At 46.0% G+C, this 26,960-nt stretch overlaps 2 protein-coding genes across 3 annotated transcripts in view; one reads left to right on the forward strand and one right to left on the reverse strand.

Annotated features, from left to right (window-relative positions):
• fat1a (FAT atypical cadherin 1a) overlaps positions 1–24,680 on the forward strand; it is a 93,638-nt gene extending 68,958 nt beyond the window's left edge. The window contains exons 14-29 of one of the 2 annotated variants that reach the window (XM_079499736.1): positions 813–1,202; positions 3,344–3,558; positions 5,726–5,863; positions 6,072–6,215; positions 7,731–7,928; positions 9,194–9,787; positions 11,165–11,387; positions 11,799–11,930; positions 12,352–12,509; positions 14,935–15,412; positions 17,141–17,294; positions 18,418–18,528; positions 18,774–19,414; positions 19,703–19,840; positions 21,747–21,782; positions 22,683–24,680. In XM_079499736.1, the coding sequence (XP_079355862.1) occupies positions 813–1,202; positions 3,344–3,558; positions 5,726–5,863; positions 6,072–6,215; positions 7,731–7,928; positions 9,194–9,787; positions 11,165–11,387; positions 11,799–11,930; positions 12,352–12,509; positions 14,935–15,412; positions 17,141–17,294; positions 18,418–18,528; positions 18,774–19,414; positions 19,703–19,840; positions 21,747–21,782; positions 22,683–23,398 (4,466 nt within the window). In that variant the 3' untranslated portion in view covers positions 23,399–24,680. The remainder of the gene's footprint in view (positions 1–812; positions 1,203–3,343; positions 3,559–5,725; positions 5,864–6,071; positions 6,216–7,730; positions 7,929–9,193; positions 9,788–11,164; positions 11,388–11,798; positions 11,931–12,351; positions 12,510–14,934; positions 15,413–17,140; positions 17,295–18,417; positions 18,529–18,773; positions 19,415–19,702; positions 19,841–21,746; positions 21,783–22,682) is intronic. The other variant, XM_079499737.1, reaches the window with a different exon arrangement.
• A 1,367-nt stretch (positions 24,681–26,047) lies between these two features.
• LOC306921227 (kelch domain-containing protein 3-like) lies at positions 26,048–26,740 on the reverse strand (the record flags this gene model as incomplete). The annotated part of the gene is made up of 1 exon (XM_079498338.1): positions 26,048–26,740. The coding sequence occupies one exon, from the start codon at positions 26,738–26,740 to the stop codon at positions 26,048–26,050; it is 693 nt and encodes a 230-aa protein (XP_079354464.1).
• Between the last annotated feature and the right edge of the window lie 220 nt (positions 26,741–26,960).

Below are 26,960 nucleotides of genomic sequence, written 5' to 3' on the forward strand. Positions count from 1 at the left end.
GGCAGGAGTGAAATTCTGCAAATGCGAAAGTCTGTTCAATTCACTTAACCGCCATTTAGCCATTGTCTGTGTTTAATGTGGCCTGATATGAGAGCGGGGCTGGGAAGAGCACAAAGGGGCCTCCCACCAGCAGCCTCTCTAATGCCATAATGAGAATCACAGAGGGAGGGGACACTTACCTGACAAATGGGAATATAATGGCATTTTCCAAACAGGGGGCCACCTGCAGTAAAGGCATTACGATTATTATTGCGATCCGTCTTTGTCTCGTTGTCGGGGACCCGTGTGTGCTAGTGGGCGGAGATGAGTTATGAGGATGGCATGGTTGAGATGTTTTCCACCCTCTTGTTTATGGGGAAGGCTTTGGAAAATGGATGCTCTGACTGCAAGTCTGGGATCTGTGGTCTCTATGCACTTAAAGTAACATTCAAAATGTAGACCTGGAGGAACAGGAATCTGTCTAGCAGGACATTGTTCAAGTCTCATATCGTATCGTAATTGAGGGAACATTAATTTCAACCATAACCAGTTAAGCCTTTCAATTCATCAAACAACTAATAGCGACTATAGCCAATTCACAAGCTCACAATGCATCATGATGCAACATGTTGTAAGCATGTAGATCTGCTATTTTTGGAAATTCTGCAAATGTTATTCCTTAATTTTAATAAAATGTCCGCCTGTAATGACATGAATAGGAATGCCAATGGAAGCGATGAAACATCTCCCAAACTTTGAACCTGGCGGCAAAGGGTTTTAGCATGTGCAAAAAATTATTCATCCAACATCCTGTCTTCTATCCGTCTGGCCAGGTCTAAACGGTGACATCTTTTATTCCCTGGACGACTCGGCCGACGGCTCCTTCTCGGTGAACGAGCACAGCGGCGTGGTGAGCCTGGAGCGCCCGCTGGACCGCGAGGTGCAGGCCGTGTACGAGCTGAGGGCCCGTGCGACGGACCGCGGCTCGCCCCGCCGCCTCTCCTCCGCCTGCCACGTGACGGTGTCCGTGCTGGACATCAACGACAACCCGCCCGTGTTCGAGCACCGCGAGTACGCGGCCACCGTGTCCGAGGACGTGGCGGCGGGGACGCAGGTGCTACGCGTGCAGGCGGCCAGCCGCGACACGGAGGCCAACGGAGAGATCGCCTACAGCATTATCAGTGGCAACGAGCATGGGCGGTTCAGCGTGGACACACACACCGGTATGTATGAGAGTCTACCTCACACACACCTACACACACACCTACACACACACCTACACACACACCTACACACACACCTACACACACACCTACACACACCTACACACACACCTACACACACACCGGTATGTATGAGAGTCTACCTCACACACACCTACACACACACCTACACACACACCGGTATGTATGAGAGTCTACCTCTCTTACCACACACACCTACACACACACCTACACACACACCGGTATGTATGAGAGTCTACCTCACACACACCTACACACACCCCTACACACACACCTACACACACACCTACACACACACCGGTATGTATGAGAGTCTACCTCACACACACCTACACACACACCTACACACACACCGGTATGTATGAGAGTCTACCTCTCACACACCTACACACACACCTACACACACACCTACACACACACCTACACACACACCGGTATGTATGAGAGTCTACCTCTCTTACCACACACACCTACACACACACCTACACACACACCTACACACACACCTACACACACACCGGTATGTATGAGAGTCTACCTCTCTTACCACACACACCTACACACACACACCGGTATGTATGAGAGTCCACCTCTCTTACCACACACACCTACACACACACCCACACACACACCGGTATGTATGAGAGTCTACCTCTCTTACCACACACACCGGTATGTATGAGAGTCTACCTCACACACACCTACACACACACCTACACACACACCGGTATGTATGAGAGTCTACCTCTCTTACCACACACACCTACACACACACCCACACACACACCGGTATGTATGAGAGTCTACCTCACACACACCTACACACACACCTACACACACACCGGTATGTATGAGAGTCTACCTCACACACACCTACACACACACCTACACACACACCTACACACACACCTACACACACACCTGTATGTATGAGAGTCTACCTCTCTTACCACACACACCGGTATGTATGAGAGTCTACCTCTCTTACCACACACACCGGTATGTATGAGAGTCTACCTCTCTTACCACACACACCGGTATGTATGAGAGTCTACCTCTCTTACCACACACACCGGTATGTATGAGAGTCTACCTCTCTTACCACACACACCGGTATGTATGAGAGTCTACCGCTCTTACCACACACACCGGTATGTATGAGAGTCTACCTCTCTTACCACACACACCGGTATGTATGAGAGTCTACCTCTCTTACCACACACACCGGTATGTATGAGAGTCTACCTCTCTTAACACACACACCGGTATGTATGAGAGTCTACCTCTCTTACCACACACACCGGTATGTATGAGAGTCTACCTCTCTTACCACACACACCGGTATGTATGAGAGTCTACCTCTCTTACCACACACACCGGTATGTATGAGAGTCTACCGCTCTTACCACACACACCGGTATGTATGAGAGTCTACCTCTCTTACCACACACACCGGTATGTATGAGAGTCTACCTCTCTTAACACACACACCGGTATGTATGAGAGTATGTACACACACCGGTATGTACACACACCGGTATGTACACACACCGGTATGTATGAGAGTCTACCTCTCTTGCTCTTTGAAGAACTCTGGGAATAATTCAATAATTCAGTAGTGGAATGTCCGTAGAGTACAACTCACTGCTGATTCTCTCTCTCTCACATGTTTTAATGTATTATTTTTGTATAAACTGCAATAATGACATAAGATCTAAGATTTGCACTCTAAATTGGTGGTGTTTGTTTGTTTGTTTGTCTGATGTTGAAAACCACATTTCCATTTTAGTGGAGTTTTTATATTGATCAGATAAAACTATGTCACTGTATGTCTGTCTGGTATTAGACCAATTGTGAAGATCATGTGGACATGGGCTGATTTTTAAGTAGTCATTGGTCAGACGCAGACAATAAAGCGCTGCACTCGAGCTCGGTTTGATTTGAAACCGTTTAAAAACGGTGCATTTTGGACTGAGTGCAGCAGTGTTTCATGGAGTAGCACATGCTCGTTGAGAACCTGCCTGTGTGCAACGATGGCCCTCTTGGCTCCATCTCGGAGACAGTGGTACTCATCACCATCTCCTTTCCTGTCCTTTTCCTCCCTCTCCCCTCGTTCCCAGGGGACATCTTTGTCATCGAGCCGCTGGACTATGAGGCGTCCCACGAGTACTACCTGACCGTGGAGGCCACGGACGGCGGCTCTCCTCCGCTCAGCGACATGGCCGCCATCAACATCAACGTGACGGACGTCAACGACAACAGCCCCGTGTTCAGCCAGGCCACCTACACCGCCGTGGTCGGTGAAGACGCCGAACCCGGAAAGGCCGTGCTGATGGTGAGGCTTTTTTTGGGAGGCTCTCTAAGCATCCGTTGCTCTTTATGGGCTCTCTGGGGACCTGCAATTAATGTAAACGGACAGATTTAAGTGAAGGCCAATGGTGAAACCAATAGCAAATGAACTATCTTGTGTGAAATATCAAAGCTCCAACGTTAGTCTTCATAATTTCCATATTTTACCATTACCATATTCATGTAAAGTTAACACGTGAATCACATCGTATGGCATTTGTTTAAAATGAATTTCGACATTCTCATCATGATTCCCTCATGAATTGCAATGAGACATATTGGGGGGGCGGGGGTTTGGGGTAGGGGGGAGGAGTTGGTTTCCTTGCGTGCGTGGTGGTTGTCATGGCGATAATCTGAATGACTTCATTATCTGTGGGAGAATGTGTTCACAGTGACATGTTCCATTGCCTCTTCTTAGTGGCACTGGCGTGATGTTTCTAGGAACGACATGTTCCTACATTCTAATTATGGTAGCTTACTTTACTGCCATAAATAGTTCTAAATAGCTAAATTGCTCAAACATAGACATTGAAACATCTATTGATTTATTTTTGAGTGGTGTAAACCACTCCTACAACTGGCTTTTGTGTGCATAAAAAAATGACCATGGTTGCTATGTTCAAAATAATTTCTGACGTAATTAAATCACACCCGGGTGAACTGGATGACCGTAGCAACCGTGGTCATTTTCTCTGCGCAGAAAAAGCCAGTTGTGAAATCACATCCGGGTGTGATTTCATTACGTCAGATCAGAGCTGATCAGGCTACATAATACCTTACCTTATTTCATTACGTCAGACATTACGTCAGACCACAGCTGATCATGCTATATAAAACCTTACACCACTCAGTTCACACGGGTGTGATTTTTTTATTTTACGAATAATAATCAGAATCACTTTGCACACAAAGTACAGTACAGTTAATGTGTAGAATAAATGTACTGGAACATGGACCTCGTATCAGAACATTTCAGCACCTCGCAACTGGGTGAAAACAGGATCCCCAATTTTTTAGGACATAGAACTCCATAATATCAACATTTACAGTTTCTGCATGCTATCCTCTAGTCTATACGCCTTAGTGACACTCACACACTCGCCTCGCGCGCGCGCGCGCGCGCACACACACACACACACACACACACACACACACACACACACACACACACACACACACACACACGTACACACACGTACACACGCAATACGCACACGCACATACGCACAATCACATGCAGGCTGTGTAATTAAATAGTTGAGATGAAATGGTTGAACCCTCACCCTCATCCTGGATAAGGAGGGATTTGTCCTCTCCTCCCGAGAGCTCCATCCTCACCGTATCTCCTCTCCTCCCTGGCCCCCTGGCACGCACACACACGCACACACACACACACACACACACACACACACACACACGCACACACACACACGCACGCACGCACGCACGCACGCACGCACGCACGCGCGCACGCACGCACGCACACAGACATGCACACAGACACACACACATGCACTTTCCCTTGTGGCCATTTATCAGCAGCGCGTCTAATCGCTCTGAATATACATTATCCGGTAGAAAATTATATTTTAATACCTGTCATTGTCTCCTATGAGTAAATCTCTGCTGTCTGGTGATTTCCCCCGGGGTTACCCGTCCAGTGTGCCGTGCCCAGCGGCCAAGGTGTGCATTCATGTGTGTGCGGTTAAATGTTTGTGTCCGTTTGGCTGGCAAGTAAGCATTGATGGAAAATAACTAAATACATTTACTTCAGTACTTTACTTTATTGTTGTGGATACCTCTGAGTCTAACATAACTATGATTTCAAAGACAAATTGTACTTTTTACTATTTGTAGAAAACGGGAAAACGTATTATTATGAAATATAGTGAAAATAGCATTGCGATGAGACACGTTTTCAACACAACAATGCATTGAAAGACAGTTTTAAAAGCATGTTTTTTGAATAAGAGACATTTTTGACAGAGCAACTTTCATTTTGTATGCCTGCCTGTCTTGTGTGCGTGCGTGCGTGTGTGTGTGTGTGTGTGTGTGTGTGTGTGTGTGTGTGTGTGTGTGTGTGTGTGTGTGTGTGTGTGTGTGTGTGTGTGTGTGTGCGACTGTGCGTGCGTGCGTGTGTGTGTGTGCTCCAGGTCATGGCGGAGGATGCAGATGGGCCGTCCTACAGCCATGTTCGATACTCCATCGTGGACGGTAACCAGGGGACGCCCTTCACCATCGACCCAATCAGAGGAGAGCTGAGAGTGGCCCGTCAGCTGGACAGAGAAAGGGTGAGAGACGCGAATGCACTGTCCACGTTCTCCACATAGTCCAATCACACACACACACACACACACACACACACACACACACACACACACACACACACACACACACACACACACACACACACACACACACACACACACACACACACACACACACACACAGTGAATGACAGTGAATGCTAATGCTCTCCTCCTCTCTGTCCTCCTCCAGACGTCAGGCTACACTCTGACGGTGTTGGCGTCAGACAACGGCGTGCCGCCGCGCTCCGGCAGCGCTGCGGTCAACGTGGACGTGTCGGACGTCAACGACAACCCCCCGCTGTTCTCCCAGGCCAACTACAGCCTCATCATCCAGGTACGCAGGACAGCTGGTGGTGGTGGGGGGGAGGGGGGTTCTGGCGAGTGCTCGACAGATTTGCGTTTTTCAGTGGCTGATGCCGGCATTTCGAGACAGGGCTGCTGCTGCAGTTATTGATTATTTTCATTCTAGTAGTTACTTTTCTGTTAATAGAATAATTGCGTGTGTTTAAAATATATATTGTTATCCATTCTGGGCGGGAACCCCTTTTGGTGTTTTAACCCTTCTGGACGGGAACCCCTATTGGGGTTCTGTACAGTATGTGCAGTATTCAAAAATGTAAAACATTTGATGCTGCTATATAAATAGTTGATGTTTTTCAGACAACTTAGGTCAGGATTTAGAAGGCGTTTTTAGAATCGGCCTCAGTACAAAATGGGTTAATGATAACAATGAATCAATGAGCCTCATTATTTAAATGTTCATTGTACAGTGGTGCCTATTTAAAAAAGAATAGGCCAATGATTTGTTTTAAAATGTTCGCCTATTATCACATCCTCAAATGAATGACCAACAATTATTAATCAATTATTTTATTAAATTATCCAAAACATTTTTTTATAACAGATTAGATCGATTAGTTATATTAATCGTCGCACCACTATTCCGAGAGCAGTTGAAGCAGTGGGAGTGGACGTACAGACTGATAAGACAGGACTGGAGGTGGAGGTAGACGAGGTTGGTGGAGGGTGGAGGGGGGAGGTGGAGAGTGTTGATAAGAGGGTGAAAATTAGGTAGACGGAGAGAACGAGGAGTGGTTGAGGAGGGGAGGGTGGAAATAATGGATGCACAGAGAGAGAGAGAGAGAGAGAGAGAGAGAGAGAGAGAGAGAGAGAGAGAGAGAGAGAGAGAGAGAGAGAGATTGTGTGTGGGGCGATTGTGGAAGACTGCACCACTGGAATGTAAAGAGGGATAAGCAGAGAAATAGAATAAGAGGGAGAGTGAAAGAAAAAAAAGGTAGACAGGCAGGTGGAATTAAAGACTGGGGCTGAATCTTAAGTATTGGAATGCAGATAAGAGAAAGCCAGATGGATGGCGTCATGGACAGATGGATGGATGGACAGAGGGAGGGAGGGAGGGAGGGAGGGAGGGAGGGAGGGACGGACAGCCTTGAAGGTAAGGGTGCGTGAAAGATAGCGAGGAGGGAACGCGAGCACCCACTGCGACACATAGCTATCTGCGCTGTTTGGATGATTAGAAAGAAGGCCAAATGAAAAAGGGAGAGCATGGTGCTTCTTTTTTGCCTGCTTTGATCTAAGTGAAAAAGTAATTTAGCGAATGACTCTGGTAAAACGGTTTTCTATTTTGATCGGTCTGATGTTACACATATGACAGAGGCATTAGGAAAGCTTCTTGTGTTCTAAAACCACCCTCGAACTTCAGATAGTAGACAGGCAGTTAAGAGGGGGCAAAAAGGCCAGAATCGACACAATCGATATCATCCGGTCACCAACTGCGTACAAATTGGGAATACGACTCCGTTGTAAACGTATGGTCTCTTTTCTCCAACAGGAGAACCGACCGCAGGGCGCCAGCGTGCTCCAGCTCAGCGTGACTGACCGGGACGCCACGCACAACGGACCCCCGTTCTCCTTCAGCATCGTGGACGGCAACGAGGGAGACGCCTTCCAGATCAGCGCCCAGGGTGAGCTGCTGGCGGTGGGCGTCCTGAACAGGAAGAGGAAAGAGAACTACCTTCTGCAAGCTCAGGTAAGACTAGAGCAGATTCTCACTCACATCCATTTAACTGTCAAGGCGCAGCGGACATGGTTGCCCCCCCCGCCCCCCCCTCCCAATGTCATTCTTTCAATCTCTCCATATGTGTATCTCTCTCTCTCTCTCTCTCCGTAGCTATCGGCTTCTCCTCTCAAAAACGTTCGCCCCGTCACTTCTACACTCTTGACTCTCAATCTCTCCCCTATGTTGTCAAGTCAACACTTCAACTCTGACGTGCTCTCTCTCTCTCTCTCTCTCTCTCTCTCTCTCTCTCTCTCTCTCTCTCTCTGTTCCCTCCTTCATCTCTTCATGCCTCCTCATCTTCATATCAAACATCTCTCCCACCTCAGTGCTTCGCCTTGATAAATAGAACGCAAGACGGATGAGTGGATATTAAAAACAAAATAAAAGATAAAACCTGCGGCCCTCTGGCAGGTTCAGAAAACGCCCAATGGGAGGCATTCTCTTTGAGCGGCGGCCATCCTGTGCGTTGACAGATGGTGAACTGTCCCCGCTGAGGAGAGAACAGAGAGACAGGAGTGGGTAGAAAGGATGGGAAATAGCACTATTTTATTTTTTTCCTCACCAGGTGCACACATCGTTTTGTGTCAGTGTGGGTTTTTATATATCGTTGCTGTTGGGCAGAAACCTTTTATCTCCATATTTGATCTCATTGTGTTTTTTGGTAAATTAATGTCCTACTTGATCATACTACAGGGTCACGAAGCATCAAAAGTAGCTCCTTCGCGACACATTTTGAACTTCTGCTATTTTTGAATTTGAGTCCTGAAATAGGGTTTTCCACCCGACATTGTGTGTACTGTGGATGGATGTAAATGCATGCGCTCCTGTGTAGGTGATCTGTGCACTGCTCACTCTGCACAGGGCTGCTTTGAGCTGTTTCTCTAGGTTTCCACTGTAGTAGGTGCTACTAACTGACGGAATGAAAAGGCTGGAGTGCCCTCTAGAGGAAGGAACATGCTACAACAGATCATTTACACCTAGGGCTGCAATTATTGTTCATTTTCTTAGAGATTATTCTATTAACAGCTTTTTCAATTAATCAAATAATGGAGTGGGCACTTTTTGGGATCATTTATAATACAATTCTAATAGATTTTTTTTCTAAACCGATTAGCCTGATTAACGACTTAATTCCTATTTTGACTTGAGTTTGATTACTTAGTGCATCCCTACAAATCACACTGAACTCACCCACCCAACCCTCTCCTATCCTCTCTCCTCTCTCTCCTGGCCAGGTGTCAGACAGCGGCAAACCGCAGCTCCTTTCCACAGCCTTCATCGGCGTTCGCATCATCGAGGAGAGCATCTACCCGCCGGCCATCCTGCCCCTCGACATCTTCGTGTCCACCGCCGGCGACGAGTACCCGGGAGGGGTTCTGGGCAAGATCCACGCCACCGACCAAGACGTCTATGACACCCTGACCTACAGCCTGGCTCCCTCGTCCTCGTCTCCGGACGGGAGCGACGTCCTGTTCGAGGTGTCGGCGTCCGACGGCAAGGTGATCGCACTGCGGCCGCTGGACGTGGGCCACTACCCGCTGAACGTGACGGTGGCGGACGGGCGCTTCACCGTGGCGGCCGACGTCACGGTGCACGTGCGGCAGGTGACGCGGCAGGCGCTGGACAACTCCATCGCCGTGCGCTTCGCCGGCATCACCCCGGAGGAGTTCGTCGGCGACTACTGGCGGAACTTCCAGCGAGCGCTGAGGAACATCGCGGGGGTGAGGAGGAGCGAGGTGCAGCTGGTCAGCCTGCAGCCGTCCGAGCTGGGGGATCTGGACGTCCTGCTGACCCTGGAGAGGTCCGGAGGGCCCTACCAGCCCCAGGAGGTAAGAGATGGACTAGTCACTCACTCAGTCAATTTGTGAGACATGGACCCCCAGCATGTCTACTCAGTCACTTGTTCAATTCACTATTTACTAGGCAATATTACACAAGAGGGTGTTCTTTATCGTCATTAATGCACACATGCGGTTCCGAAAGGTATCGCAGAAGTGCATTAAATAAAGAACACCCTCGAGTGTAATATTGCAATTATACACTAAACAGTTAGCCTTAAAACTAAAAATTATAATTTTTCAATGACAGATGTAGTCACTATGACCACAAATGTCCCAAGAAACTAGCTAGCCTATAGCCACCGAGTCTGCTGCGCTCTGAGAGAAAAGCACGGCTGAATTCTTTGTTTTGATTAGCCGTTCCACTATCGTGGTTTAAGCACGGCTAGAAAGCTGTTTCAACCAATCAGATTGCTTCCTCAAAACGACCTGTAATTAGGCATTAAAGGTATCCCTGGCTATTGTGGCTAATAAGACGGATATGCATTCAGCAGACTCTCTTATCCAGAGTGGTTCTCAAACCTTTTCATGTCAAGGACCACCAATATATGCACTTGGCCATAGACAAATTCGTTGGCATACTTGGACCAATGGAACTGACTTAAAAAGATCTGCTTTTGTTAAATACATTTTAACTCGGTTCACGGTCTTGCTTTCTGGAAGGCAACACTGTTTTATGCATGTCGACTTCACCACGCCCCTTCTGTTTGGTGGTTGATTCTGTAAATTATTTCTTCATTGGTGGCTTCAGGTTGTGAGTTGAACACCTGCTACGTGTCATCCGACAGATGGTGTTGCGTTCCAGAAGAGGCTCTTATTAGCTTGTTTACTGCACCTTCACAGTTTCATTTGATCATCAGAAGAAGCAGAATTGTGTGTTTGATTGGGGGTAGACAAAGCAAGCTTGCATACTGACAAACTGTGTGCTACTCCTACTCCCACAGGCACGCACGCACGCACGCACGCACGCACGCACGCACGCACGCACGCACGCACAAAAGTTAACTTAAAACTATTTTATCGATTACTTTTTTGGATGTCTCAAAAAAGCACATTTTTATAAATAATTTGTTTCATTACGCATAATTATACTGTGTCAACAAATCAACTTGAAAAATGGCCTGATTAAACACTTAGGCCCTGTTTAAACTGTTTTAACTTAAAACAGCTGGTCTAACAAGCTCCAAATCACGAATTCTGAGCTTGTAGATCGGCCATTTTTGGCATTTTTTTGTGAGGGTGAGCACAATTGCACCCCCCCCCCCACAGAAAAGTTGTAATTGCTTTGCTAAAATCGATTAATTTTCATAATCTATTAAACCTATTAGTTCTATTAACCCCCCACCGCCAAATCGTTTGCGTCTCCAGGTGGTGTTCCGTAAGCTGAACTCGTCGGCGGGCGTCATCGAGGAGATGACGGGCGTGCGCATCGTGCGCGTGGTGAAGAAGGTGTGCGCGGGCCTGGACTGTCCCCTGAGGTTCTGCGATGAGGTCATCAGCCTGGACCGGACCGCCATGTCCACCTACAGCACGGCCAGGCTGAGCTTCGTCACGCCCAGACACCAGCGCCTCGCCACGTGCCAGTGCCAAGGTAAAGCCTCACACACACACACCCAGACACCAGCACCTCGCCACGTGCCAGTGCCAAGGTAAAGCCTCACACACACACGCCCAGACACCAGCACCTCGCCACGTGCCAGTGCCAAGGTAAAGCCTCACACACACACACCCAGACACCAGCACCTCGCCACGTGCCAGTGCCAAGGTAAAGCCTCACATACAGGCACGGAGTCACTGTATGTACACAGACACACACACGTCGTCGTGCACCGCGCATGTCACATACATGACCCACGCGTAAACACAGACGGATGCTTCGAGAGCTTGTAGATCTGTTATTTTCACTATACTTCTTATTTATTCATTCATTCATTCATTCATTAATGGAATTTGTGTGTGTGTGTGTGTGTCCGTGTGTGTGTGCGCGTGTGTTTATCTGCAGGTGGTAAATGCCCCCAGGTGAACCTGCTGTGTGAGAGCAGCCCATGTCCCGAGGGCATGGAGTGTGTGACCAACCTGCACGACGCCACGTACCGATGTGTGTGTCCAGAGGGCCGCAAGGCCAAGTGCTCCGGTAAGAGCACACGCACACACACACACACAAACACACACACACACACACACACACACACACACACACACACACACACACACACACACACACACACACACGTAATGGAGGACTCATTACTTTTCGTTGAAACCTCACATCTCCACACTTTTACTTCTTTTCATAAATGAATGCCGTACGTAAAAGTAGCAGATCTACAAGTTCGAAAAAACGGCGCAAAGCGACACGTTTCGAGCTTGTCGATCTGCTACATTTGCTACGGTATTTTTGAATTTGAATCCTGAAAAGTAACAGTTTTGGACATATGAGGTTTCCACCCGACAGAGACGTTTTATTTAATAAAAGGTAACATCTGGCATGCGCTCCACCGTACTGATTCACTGTTGTTATAATAACGTTGTCTCTGCTGTTCCTTGTGTGTCAGACGGTCACTCTCTGGCGTTCGGCGGCGCCGGCTACATCCGCTACCGTCTGCTGGAGAACGAGAACAAGGAGGAGATGAAGTTGTCCCTGAGGCTCCGAACCTTCTCCAGTCACGCCACCGTCATGTACGCCAAAGGCACCGACTACAGCATACTGGAGGTATGGAGAAAGCGATAGATAGAGAGTCTCTGTGCGTGCGTGCGTGCGTGCGTGCGTGCGTGCGTGCGTGCGTGCGTGCGTGCGTGCGTGCGTGCGTGCGTGCGTGCGTGCGTGTGTAGAATTGAATAAATAGACATTGCGAGGACCATTTTACTGATTTACTGAAGAGAAATGGTTGTTTCATGATTAAAAAAGATTTGGGGAGTTAGGATTGCAATTAGGAAGTAATTCAGGTTAGGATTCGGAATGTAGAGGTTAAGTTTGTTGTGTGTGCGAGTGTCTCGGGATGGTAGGGACTACCCCTTTCTGTTCCTATCTCCATTTTAGCTCATGCTAGTCCATATCAGCCATGATAAGCATATACAGTACAGTGCTGTAACTGTCCCACCAACTCTGATGGATGATGTATGTGTGCCTGTTCAAGAAAGCACTTTCACACGCGTGACTATGGGAATGCTGTGGTGGGCTGAATAGCACACACACACACACACACACACACACACACACACACACACACACGCACACACACACACACACACACACACGCACGCACGCACGCACGCACGCACGCACGCACGCACGCACGCACGCACGCACGCACGCACACACACACACTCACACACAGGAGCTATTTTGGTGCTGGGAGGGGAGTGGAAAGCGCTTTCTCACACATTCCTGTCAGAGTTGGTCTGGTTAGTAGTCTGGGTGCAGCCAGACTGCAGGCAGGGCCCGTAACCTGACTGGTTCAAAGGGTATTATGCTACATACACAGCCACAGTACATCTGTGGACAAAATTACCCTCCATCATTATTTTTGCTGGATATTAGTGATCGTGGATTAACCCTTTTAATTCCTACGTTTTTATGATATTGTTGCTGTCGGGCAGAAACTTTGTAGGATTCTCCATATTTCAACATTTCATGTTTATTTGTTTGAAAATGAATTAATTACTGTGTCATAAAATTCGATCTACTACCAGCTCTGCTATTTTTTTAAACATTAAAAGAAAATGTATAATAATAAAAAAAAACAGTTTTAGACATACACTGTACATGTTTTCACCCAGCAGCAACGATATACTGCATATGTGTATGTACACACGGGATGCACATGCAGATTAGACACACCAACGATATGCGGAATCAACGGTCGGATATGCGGTCGAACATGCGCTGCTCTGTGCTTGCGGTTAGGGTTATGTTAGGGTTTCAGGTAGGTTGTCAGTCTAATGACGGACCAATAATATGTCTAAACTAAAGCCTCTACCCTGTACAGACTACATGAAAACCTTAGTGACGTTTCAAAAAGGACAGGCAAAATAATCCTCTGCTTCAGCCTCCACCGGTGCCACTACCATTAGTGGACTTAACTGTACTGTATGTATGCTCTTTTAAATGGACCGAAATAATTTACTACTACTACTACACCGTATATTTTCCGTTTCCAAACATAGTGGGTATTATGTATTTGTTGACACGCTTACGTTCAACAATAAAGTATCTGTGGAAACGGAAACAAGTGATACATCATATGAGTAAAGATAGTTTTACAGCCGCCTGTCGCTCCACCCCTGCATGCTTTATTTAGAGGGATACACAGAGGATCCATTTGGGTCCAGTTATTCACTCTGACTCTCATTGTTAAATGACCGCGGAGGGCTTTCTATTCTAAGATGCTAATGAAAAGCCAGGCTGCCCTAATAGAATGGGCTTTACACCCATCCGGACTGTGTGCAGTGCGTGCACCATGCTGTTCCAGCCGTAATGATTTCAGGGTGAATTACTTTCTGCATTCGATGCCTCTGCAGCACTGTGGCTGTGTGTGTGTGTGTGTGTGTGTGTGTGTGTGTGTGTGTGTGTGTGTGTGTGTGTGTGTGTGTGTGTGTGTGTGTGTGTGTGTGTGTGTGTGTGTGTGTGTGTGTGTGTGTGTGTGTGTGTGACCATGACTCATGAAAATTAATTACTGCTTACAGCATTATCCACAGCCTCCCGTTTCAGGACATAGAATCTTGAATTAGAGCATGTGAACCCCAAAATAAAACACAGATCTCAGAATTGGTGAGGCATACACTGTAAACCTTCCGAGAAAGGTTCCATTCTCTTGTCATTTACATGGGCAGTTTAGAGACAGGAGACATATGCAGGACATTAACCACTTAAGACCTAGCATCCCTATTCTGGGGAGACATGTCAACATTCAACAAAAATATTCTTGAAAGTGTGAGAACTACTGATTTAGAAGATTTGTGGAATCGGCCTCAGGTCTTAATGGATTAAAAACGTAGTATTTGGCAATTATTTGGGGACCCACTTGCAATGTCCTCACGGCCCACAGGTTGAGAACGATTGTACTACCTGGTCAGCTACTAGCGTACACCCCCTCACTCCTTTCCTTTCCCATATCCTCCTGTGTCCCACATGTCAGATCGTGAACGGCCGCCTGCAGTACAAGTTTGACTGCGGCAGCGGCCCGGGCATCGTGTCGGTGCACAGCACGCAGGTGAACGACGGCGAGTGGCACAGCGTGTCGCTGGAGGTGGACGGAAACTACGCCAAGCTGGTGCTGGACCGCGTGCACGCCGCGTCGGGCATGGCCCCGGGCACCCTGCGCACGCTCAACCTCGACAACACTGTCTTCTTCGGCGGCCACGTGCGCCAGCACGGCTCGGCCTCTTCGCGCCTCGGCCGCAGCCTGCCCGTCACCAACGGCCTCCGCGGCTGCCTGGAGGACATCACACTCAACGGGCAGGAGCTGCCGCTCAACACCCGCGCCCACCGGAGCTACGCCGCACTGGAGGAGGTGGTGGACGTGGCGCCGGGCTGCGCTCTCACGCCGCCGGCTGAGAGCTGCTCCAGCAACCCCTGCACCAATGGAGGAAGCTGCTCCTCTCTGCCCAACGGAGGTACCTCACTTTCCACTGCCACAGTGTTCACTTTTGACAGCAAATTTGTATTTTGTTTTAGTCGCAGTCTTGTTAATAAAATTCAATTTAGATTCAGTCATATTTTAGTCAACTAAATCTACAGTTGATTTTGTCGACAAAAATGTGTTTTGCTGGGCCGTGATGGCGTTGTAATGCCTGATTTATATATGCATGCCGACAAGCTCACAACATCTGAGCCGCCTTATGAGCTTGATCATATAATGACTTGTCCACTAGTCGCTGACATTGTAGTCTAGTTTTTATTTGTTGATGAAATTGTCAATATATTTAGTCATGGTTTTAGTCATCACAGCTTAGTTTTATGTAGTTTTCATCAGTGATCTAACTAACGCATTGAAGTTCTCTGTTGTATAAGCACAATAACTCATCAATAACTAGATATGCTAGGTTGTGGCTAATAACAACATTTTAGGCTCTTTCACTCCTGCCCTGTTTGGTATTTTAATCGATCCATTGTGTGTTTAATCTGTTCATCGTTTAGAGAGTTGAGAACACACATTCGAACTCTAGTGTGGTCCAAATAATCTGGACCTAATATAGAAAGCAAATGTCCTCAGATTTGTTCAGGTTGGACTATATTGTTTTGATGTTGTCGGTTACAGTACACTGTTTGAGTAAACACTGGCTAGTTTATATTTTTGAAGTTAAATTCATGTAATGTTAAATACATACACTGGTCTTTTGTGTAGTGCACAGAAAATGTAGCACAGGCATCCATTAGAGCCCGCTGTGTCCTTAAGTAGCCTTTTTTATGTCGTCTCTGAATTGTTTGAAGCAATAAGCCTACATTTTTCACACGTCTCGGTGTTTGCACTGTTATTTGGAGCACCAAATCGTAATAATGAAAGCTATTATCCCAGTCGCAATATGCTGCTGTTGCTCAATTGTTGTCCACGGCAATGTGATTTTGTGACGGAAAGTGATTTACCACAGCATTTAGTGTGCTATTGCTTAAATAGCGTTTAATGAGATGAGTGTATCATTCAAAAATGCAATTATCCACACCCAGTTTAGTTAATTTAAATGAACCTAAAATTAATTTGTCAATGTTTTGACAACAAAGACGATGTTGTTCTGAGAAGCAAGTTTCCTAAACTTCAGAAACTTCATATGACTCATCATAACATTAGTGAGATCTTATGATATGCTCTACTTTTATACCAGCAAACTGTAGCGCAGACAGCTGTTCTTTTCAACTGGCGTACATCTCACATTGGATTGAGAATCTGGACAATAAATGTAAAGTTTTCAGACAAGAGAAAGTAAAATCCCTTTTACTCAGGGTGGAAAAGGTACTCACATATTTTACTTAAGTAAAAGTATCAATACTGCAACATAAGAATACTCTGTCCGGAACATTTATTTGAGTAAAAGTACAAATGTATTGGTATCAAAATGTACTTAAAGTCCTAGGCCAATAATTTGATAACCTGCTCTCCATACTCCCTATGGAGACACAAAGGAGACTCTTTGTGTCTCCATAGGGAACCACTGCTGGTCCACAAATTATTGGCTTAGGAATGCGGGAAAAAAAAAAAAGAAAACACAAAAAACATGACAATTCAAGTCTCCATGGGGTGAGTAATCCCTTTAAGTAAAAAACAAATGAAAAGAGTACTTCTTCCACTATTGGAATGCTTAGTTGAGTTCTGCCCTGAAACACATCTTCTTCTCCTGTCCCTGCAGGTTACTTCTGCAAGTGTACAGCATCCTTTATGGGCACCCACTGTGAGGTTGGCATCAGCCCCTGTGCCTCGAACCCCTGCCTGTATGGTGGCACCTGTGTACCCCGCGCAGATGACTTCTACTGCCAGTGCAGAGGGCAGTATTCAGGACAAAGGTAGGCTACACCGTGTTTTCCACTGTATGTATACTTGTCACTAATATAGGCCTACTGTCATTTCAGGCCTCTGCTACATTGCAGTGTCTTTTTTTTGTCACAATGTGTCATCTCAGATATCGTCGCTCTCAGGCAGAAACCTTGTAGTCTTTTTTTTTTTTTTTTTTTTTTAATTATTATAATTTTTTTCTCAAAATAGGAGGTCTGCAAACTCAACACGCTGTATATATAAAATAAATGAGGCTGACTAAGTTTGCAAATAACGGCCCATGGGCGGTTATACGGACGAGGGCGAGTTGCAGACCCAGCTCCCAGACCCAACTTTGAGAATAGATTAACGGCGATATTTTTTTTATCACGCTATAAGAGTCTCGTGTTAACACAGCACATTAACGCCGATAATGTTTTAGAAAGAAGACTGAATGCTTAACCCAGACACTTGATCGATGTTTCGGAGACCAACAGCTCTTATCTGTATTGCCAAATGAACCCTTCTATTTAAAAGTATTTGGTCCGATGATGTTACTTGTGTTTTATCAGCACCGAAGCTTGTTAGCCGCAAACCTCAGACTGACATTTAAATCAGTCTGGTCGCCTCACAGCTGACAGCATTGATGATTGCATGAAGATGAATTGTAGTATACGAAACCATTCCAATGCCCTCTCATTGTTCTATGCGCTATAGAGGGACCTGCAGTGTGTAAAGAAATGAGGAAAACAGTCATTTAGTCATTTTGGCAATTGTATTTTGATTTTCTGCTAAATAGTTTCAGGTCACAGTGGTCATGGTCTGCAGGATGTGTGTGACAGTATTGGCATCGGTTCATCAGTAGCCAATACCAACCATCGTTTTGTACTGCAGCCTAACCCACCGTTTTCAACAATAATTTACAGCTATCATCTTGTAAACAATTTCCTCCCAAAACATTTTAATTGAGGAAAAACACCAACTTGTGGAATAAAACTATTCACAAGGCAGTGCAGCAGTGTTGGCATTCAGCCTGTCAGCAGAACTCAGTCAAGCCCTGAAAATGGGCTTAGATCAGAGTGGAGAAAGTAATGACACTGTTTGTCAGACTGCTTTGACTCGCTCTGCTGATGCACACTGATTTGAATCCCACAGGTGCCAGCTTGGACCGTACTGCAGAGATAACCCTTGCAAGAACAGTGGGAAGTGCATCGACAGTCTGGACGGCCCGGTGTGTGAGTGTGAACCAGGCTTCCAGGGAGACAGGTATGTCAGCATTTAATGGGAATTAAATTCAGTCATTTATATATGTACATGTGCAATGTTTATTGTTATTCGATTGTTTTATGCAAGTGCTTCAAGTACACGTATGAGTGCAAAGTCTTTCTCATCTGTATTGTTCCACTCCCTCCCACCATTGAGTCTTTCTCATCTGTATTGTTCCACTCCCTCCCACCATTGAGTCTTTCTCATCTGTATTGTTCCGCTCCCTCCCACCATTGCGCTCCCAGGTGCCTCAGTGACGTGGATGAGTGTGTGAAGAACCCCTGTGGCAACGGGGGCCAGTGCCAGAACACGTACGGCTCCTACCGCTGTAACTGCTCCTTGGGCTTCAGCGGGCTGATGTGCGAGCTCCGCGCCGAGGTGCGCAACGAGTTTGTCTCCACCTCTTGGAACATCGGCCTGGAGGAGGTCATCGGCATCGTGGTCTTCGTCTCCAGCATCTTCCTCATGGTCCTGCTCTTCATCATTGTGCGCAAGAGGGCGTGCCGCGGCCCCTCAAAGAGCGACAGGGACAAGCACCCCGGGGGCTCCCCCGCGCCCCACTCCTTTCTCCAGAGGCCCTACTTCGACGCCAAGCTCAGCAAGAACATCTACTCGGACATCCCGCCACAGGTCCCCGTGCGGCCCATCTCCTACACGCCCAGCATTCCCAGCGACTCGCGGAACAACCTGGACCGGAACTCGTTCGAGGGCTCTGCCATCCCGGAGCACCCGGAGTTCAGCACCTTCAACCCGGACTCTGTGCACGGACACCGCAAGACGGTGGCCGTGTGCAGCGTGGCGCCCAACCTCCCCCCTCCCCCGCCCTCTAACTCTGTGTCTGACAGCGACTCCATCCAGAAGCCTAACTGGGACTACGATTATGATGGTAAGAAGGTTTCAGTCCGATTTCAACACGACACGTTGTGCGCTTGTAGATCTGATATTTTCCTCTATTGTGACTAGTGTTGGGTACCGAGAAATGAGCCGGTACCAACTGGTCTATCGAGACCATATTTTGGCGTTGATTTGTGTTTTTTTGTTTTTTTTAAGTACCGGTTCAGCACTAGTAACCTATTGGATACAATGAATGATACCAAACTGTAATTATGGCATGCCCAGAATGGGGACACTAGGGTGCATGTGGCTAATTCCTCACTTTTCTTCTTCCCCCCAGCTAAAGTAGTGGACTTGGACCCGTGTCTGACCAAGAAGCCAGTGGAGGACAGCGCCTGTCACCCCTACAACACCAGGGGGAGCATGTCTGAGGTTCAGTCTCTCAGCTCCTTCCAGTCTGAGTCCTGTGACGACAATGGTACGTTGGCACCTGCTGTCATTGTCATGTGAGAGGAAATAACCCAGATAAGAGAGAAAAGACTTACCTGCGATTAGTGTTTTAAAACTGTCATCTTTCTCACATAACATGGAGCTCAAAGTGCTTTATGAAGTGATATAGTTGTCATACATTGTGTCTTGTGCAACACAGTGTCTTGTGCAACACACATTATAGTCTACTGCATGAGTGTACAGGATTGCTTTTCAGATGTTTTATTGCCCTACTCTTGATTTGCCTGCAGGTAATTATGATACATACACTGCAAAATCCTGAGTGTTATACCAGATTTGTTTACACTCAAAGAAATTATGCTCAGTACTTTACAGTGTACTCTCTGGCTTTTATTTATTTTTCATGCTAACCCACCTCTCTTTGCACGTTTTGAATGGATGACCCAATCAATGCCGGCTCCGGGGTCACATCTTCTTTTCTCTTCCCTTTTGTTTATTCGCTGCGGGGTCTCAGCTCCCATTTGGATCAAATCGGTCCACAGATCCAGAACAAGGTTTTAAATAGGGGTCCTTATTCCTGTAAGTCTTCAATCACCACCATTACAGACGGAAGCAATCAAAGACACTTGATGAAATTCTCCAGGGATTAAAAAAGAGAAAACATTTCGGCCTCTCATTCTTTTCATTCTGATATCTCCCTAATGAGATGGAAAAGCCGTATTTTTTTAAATTCTGAGGAATTTCACCGATTCTTCCATCTGTATTTTCAATCGCACCCCAACCCCACTCCCCCAGCATCTCAGAATGTTGTCGTTGTGTTATTTCACACAAACACACCAGACCCGACTGTGTGCACTGTGTGTGTGTGTGTGTGTGTGTGTGTGTGTGTATGTGTGTGTGTGTGTGTGTCCCCGAACCACCCCTCCCCTGCCCCACGTTCTGTTGCGTACCATTGTTTTGTGGCTGAACCCCCCCAGGCATTACGCGTTAGTCGACTATTCTACTCTCTACCTTGTCCTAACCACACAGTAAGACAAAAACACACATACAACCTCTCAAGCAAAAGGGACAGTAAGAGAGTGTCACTTACATGTTGGCATTCCACACCTTCCATGATTGTTTTTCTATTGTCTTTGCCCAAGCCTTTTGTACTAACAGTAGATATCTCTTGCCCCCTCCCTCCTTCCCCCACACCCTCCCCTCCTTCTCACAAGCCTCCATAGTGACGGTAATCCACCTTGTCAAATCTGCCGTTGACTCGGTGGAAGGAGAAGGTATTCTTTAAATTACTATCCCTCTGCCGGTCGCACTGTCCTTTTGGTGTCGGGCTGTGAAGCGTATAGGATGTCAGACCAATGCCATTTCCTTACACGGACGCCGACGCACATGTCTCATCCAACAGTGATCACAGCGTCCTCCACTAATCCAAATGTACAAATGAACTAGAATGAATTGAGCATGTGTTCAGAATGCCCTTGCGGGCGATTGTCATTCTCGTGCTCCTGCATGCACAGACAAAATAATCTTGAGCACAGTTGTCTATTATTTGAATTGTAGGGCTGCAACTATACATTCTTTTCTCAGCAATTATTCTATTGATCGAGAAGTGTGCAGAGAATCGAGACAAACAAATGTAATAGATTTTTTTTTAAATTATGTATTTAGTAGATCAAACAATTAGGAGATTCATCATTGTTGCCTAGTAGTTGGCAGCACACTACCCACTCTTGGCTATGAACCTCTAAGTCAGTTTAAGAAAATGGCAATGCAATAGCTTCATTCTTTGTGTCTTTTTTTTCCACCCTTTCAGTGTTCATTTTTCAATGTTTCATACTTTCATACTACTCAGCTTACTGTTTCAGCTTTTGGCTCAGGATCGTAAAGTGACTTGTTCTTTCTCTCTCTCTCTCCTCCGTTGTTTGCATCATATCAAGAGTCTTTTTTGGCTCATGATCTCAAGAACCCAAGAGGTGACTTTTTCATCTTTGTTTGCCTGATGCCCAGTTGGTGTTACCCTGGTTCCTCTCCTAACCCTGTCCCCACTAACACTCAGGTTTAAAGAGCAGCAGTATACTTAACGCCTCGTAACTCCAACCTGACATCACTTTGAATGATCGGTTGCTTTACGTGGTGTAAATTATGCCTGGATAAGACCACCTAAAACATTGTCTTGCATGGTCATAATACTGTGACGCCATTATGGAAAAATGTTAATACTCATGTTCAATGTGTTTGAAAGTTTAGCCTTGTTGCTAACTACATACTATACAAATGTGGCGTGTGTCGGTGTGTGAGTCATTAAAATGTTAAACCTTTATGTTAAATATTGTGTTCATTACAGCTGTGTTGTGTTCATTATAACCAGGTCGTCGTGAACTCATGCAATCAATATGCTTTGTAATGAAAGAAAGGTTCAAACCCGAGTGGCACTGTTGTGTGTTGGCACATGCGTTGTACACGTGTGCACGTGTCCTGCTTCAAGCTGTGTATGTGTTGACATTGTGTTGCCCCGTGGTGTGATAAACTCATCAAGTGTGGATTAATGAGTGTATTGAAGTGTCATGTTGCATGGTGTGGGTTTTTTAATATTAACACTGTGGCGTTTGGTCAATGTAAGTCAGTGGTTTTCAACTGTAACTCTGAGAGTGCACAAATGGAACCAAATGGACCCGTATGGGTCCATTTGCATCCATCAGACAACTGAGTTATTTTTAGTGTTAGCCTACGTAAATGTCTGACGTTTACATTTCGGTCTAATAAAGTATTCAATGGGGTCTTTCAAATTAAAAAAAGCTTGAGAACCACTGATATAACATACTCACGGTGTGTGACATGTGTTTTTGACATGTTTTCTTTTCCCATTCCACCAGGATACCACTGGGACACATCTGATTGGATGCCAAGTGTTCAACTTCCTGGAATCCAGGAGTTCCCGCAGTACGAGGTGGTGGAGGCCCCCGCGCCACTGTACGGGGACGCCTGCAGCGCCATGGACAGCGACTACTACCCGGGCGGCTTCGACATCGAGGGCGACTTTCCGCCGCCGCCGGAGGCCTTCCCCGTGCACGACGACCTGCCCCCGCCGCCTGTTCCCGAGTACAGTGACCGCTACGACACCCTGCGGCCCCTGGTCAGAGGAGACCTGGCCCCGGGGTCTCCCGGGAGCCCCGGCTCGGGGGCCGGAGGCGTCCGCCAGCGGCCGGCCTTGCCTCAGCTCTACAGCCTTAACCATTACCTGCCCCAGCACGCCTACCCGGGTGGAGACGGGGGCGACACAGAGAGCACGCAGGGAGCGGGGCTCACCTCCACCGTCACCCCCACCTCCACCCTGGGCACCACCACCACAGGCGGAGGAGGCGGTTACAGCAGGGGGGACTTCTCCTTGGGCTACAGCCGCGACCTGGACGCGGCGGCCCTGGACAATGTGTCGCTGTCGCTGTACACGTCCACGGCATCCTGCTCGGACATGTCGGCGTGCTGCGAGGAGTCCGAGGTCATGCTGAGTGACTATGAGAGTGGCGACGAGGGCCACTTCGAGCGGCTCGCCATCCCAGCGCTGGACTCCCAACAACACACTGAAGTCTGACACTGGATCCAAACAAAAGTGCCTGAACCCCGACCGCTAACCCCCCTACAGACACAGACACAGACACACGCACACACGCACACACGCACACACACACACACACACACACACACACACACACACACACACACACACACACACACAGACACACAGACAGACACACACACACACACACACACACACACACACACACACACACACACACACACACAGACACACAGACAGACACACAGACACACACACACACAGACACACACACAGACACACACTCACACACAACTTGACCTTCTGTTATCCAACCCTAAGCTACCTTCCACCTTTCCTACCCATAAACCTCTCATTTCATCACAGTGAAACACAACTAAAGACAGACACATGCGTCACACGATATGCATATCCAGTGAAATGTGTCGCAAAACAGGAGTCGTTGAGACTGGAGTCTGTGGGACCCTCCTGGAGGCATGGGACTGGCCCCTATGACCTCCTCGCTTCCTCTCGGTCCAACTCCTGCCATTACTGGAAAACAAAAATACCACTGTTTGAGTTGGCTGTGCCATTTTGCTTTAAACAAACTGTCATCATGCACAAGAAATTAATTTGTCTGAAGGAATCATGTGTAAATGTACATCAGAAAAAAATAAACAGAAAAGATATACACAATAACAGTCATGAATAATAAATATTTCAAGGTGGTATCTGTATTTCTATAAATGAAAAAAGAAGAAAAACTAAAGTAACCAGTTTTTTTTTTATACAAGTCCTCATTTTCAATGTAAATTTAAATGTACAGTTTTGATTTCAAAGTTTACTAGGTTTTGTAGATATTTTATGCTTTTATTTTCAACAAAACACAAGTTAAATGGTGTGACATTATCAGCCTTACTGTGCTTTACATTCACGAAAAATGAAATGTGTACGAAAAAATAAGATTTTAGAGCGGGCGTTGAGAAGAGCGTGGCTTTTCCAGATATGATGTATCCGTAAAGTTTGTCTCTTGCTCATTTCAAAAAGGGTCTTCTATGAGCGACTGCATATTCTTGTGTTGTTCTTTTTATTTTATTTTATTTTATTTTATTTGTTTGTTTGTAAATTGCGACTTTGAAACCTCTTTATTTTTCCACCAAGAAAACGGGACCCAATATATTTATAGTGCAAAGTAATCCATGGACACGTGACTTTTTCAGGTGTCTATGTGTGTTTGAGCAATGCTATGGTCTTGTTAAAAGTTTTTATTGAATACTGCCACAAGCTCACGCTTTCCTACCGGCAATAAATTATTCCTAAAAAATGTATGTTTCTCTATTGTCTTGTCATTTATATTTGTATTTTAATTGTTGCCACAAATCACGAACACAGCTTCCAATTGTTGTAAAGCTTTGCACGCGAACATACAGTAGAGTAGAGTCGGCCAAGGAAGAACCTCCATCCCAAATCTTTCACATCGGCCTCATGTTGGCGCTACAACAGTCCACTTAACGTTTTGGCAAATAACTTTTGAACCATAGCTCGTACAAGAAAAATCACACCCGTGTGAAGTGAGGGCGCTCTAATCATCGTACATGATCATCAATAATGGTGGTCCCTTATTGGCCAAGGGTTCCCACCGACATACATTTGCTCAGAAACATATGACGTAAATTCTCTGTTCATTGTCAATGGCATTTTTAATGTTTGTTCAGACAACACAAACATTAAAGCTGTATATAGCAGGGGCTAGCGCCTCAAAAATAGATTTTTCCCTGGATTCCTCTGATTATTTTCACTCCGCATAGATCCCGGCCACTCGTGCCAGTCAGATTACATTTTCTGCCACTTTGAATTATTTTTGTTGTACCCCTACAAATATTTTCCAAAACTCACACAAACTGGCTCCAGACCTGACGGCTAAATTAAATATGTAGTGAGATGTCACAAAAATGTCCCAGCCGTAAAATAATGAAAGTAAATTGACAACCCAAACAACACAAACCCAAAGTGATCTTTAATGGACCATAAATCATCATGGTATCTAAATTACGTTAATTCAAGACTTATCTCTAATAGACGTATCTTCTAATAACACGCCAAATGTAGCCTTATTCTATTCTTTAAAAAATTGCCAATCTCTAAGCTCACAAGAGGTCACATGGCAACGCTTCTGAGCTTGTAGATCAGCTATTTTCCAAAATATCAAATGTAAATATAGTGCAAATAAAAACAATAAAAATGAATGGGCGAATTAATGAATACTATACATGAATGCATGAATACAAAATGTAAATTAAATAAAAACTATACTATAGAAATATTGTGACAATCAAACATAAATGGCCCAAATAATTAGAATCATAGTCCAAACAGGCCCCATGCACAGTGCAAAAAAACAATAATAAAACAGGAAATCACAAAATTCAATAAAAACGAATGAATGAATACATGAATATATGAAATCATAAAACCACACCCAAAATACAATAAGTAAAAAAGTAAAAAATAATAAATATCACACTTGTGTGAAGTTGGGGCGCCTTTTATCATGATGAACATGTTACCCACTTACATCATTTGCCATTGACTTGGCCTGAATGTTTGTACGAAATAAATTATTCTGTAAAAGATGTTGGGCTTTTGGCCTGTGTAGCACACAGATTAGCATTAGCTTAGTTTTTTTTAGTGGGCTGTAATTTCTTTGTGTGTCATGGCTGCCAGTTCCCACCTGATGTTGTGTGGGAGTAAGGACTGATCCAGACAATACTGAGTTACAGCTAGCTTACATAACGTCTTCATACTGGGGCATAAGTCTAAGATGTACAGATGAGACAAATCCTCATCATCTTCATCTTCAAAATCTTCATCAACAACGGGTGTGAATCTGTTTCCTCCAAAGACGATGATCCGATCTCCCACCATGCAACAGCACATCTTAGACATCCAACGTGGTCCAATCCCACTGGGCTCACACCTCTTCCAGGAGAAGGTCTCAGGGTTGAATTTCCACAGATCATGGTAGGTCTGACCCAGACGAAAGTTTTGGCCACCAAATATATACAGCTCTTCATTGTAGGCAAAGGCTGAATGGCATGCGCGTCCTTCTGGAAGAATCTGTGCAGGTGTGCATGTGTATCGCTCTGGAGGAAGCTGTACAGAAGGTGTGCTCATCCAGGAGTTGGTCTCTGTGTCAAACACTCGGATGATGTTGTCCTGGTGCGCTTTCCCTCCAAATACAAACATCTTTTTCCCGATGATGGTGGCAGAGTGGCATGATGAAGGAGATGCCAAAGTGCCTCTGGTGTTAATTAGAGACCAGACCATTGTAATGGTGTCCAACTTGTGGATGTCATTAGTGATAGTGTTAGTCAGCATGTTGAATCCCCCAAAAATATACATGACCTTCATCAAGACGCAGGCTGAGTGGCTGCTCCTCTCCATTGGAACTGTCCCAGACGTGTTGGGATTGAACCATATGTGGGTGTCGACATGAAATGCATAAAGGACATTGCTGTACCTTCCATTGAAAGTATTACCCCCCCAGATGTAGATTATATATTCTATTAGCACAGCTGTGTGGCCCATGCACATGGAA

The sequence above is a fragment of the Electrona antarctica genome (genome assembly GCF_951216825.1).
Source record: "Electrona antarctica genome assembly, chromosome: 4".
Taxonomy (NCBI): domain Eukaryota; kingdom Metazoa; phylum Chordata; class Actinopteri; order Myctophiformes; family Myctophidae; genus Electrona; species Electrona antarctica.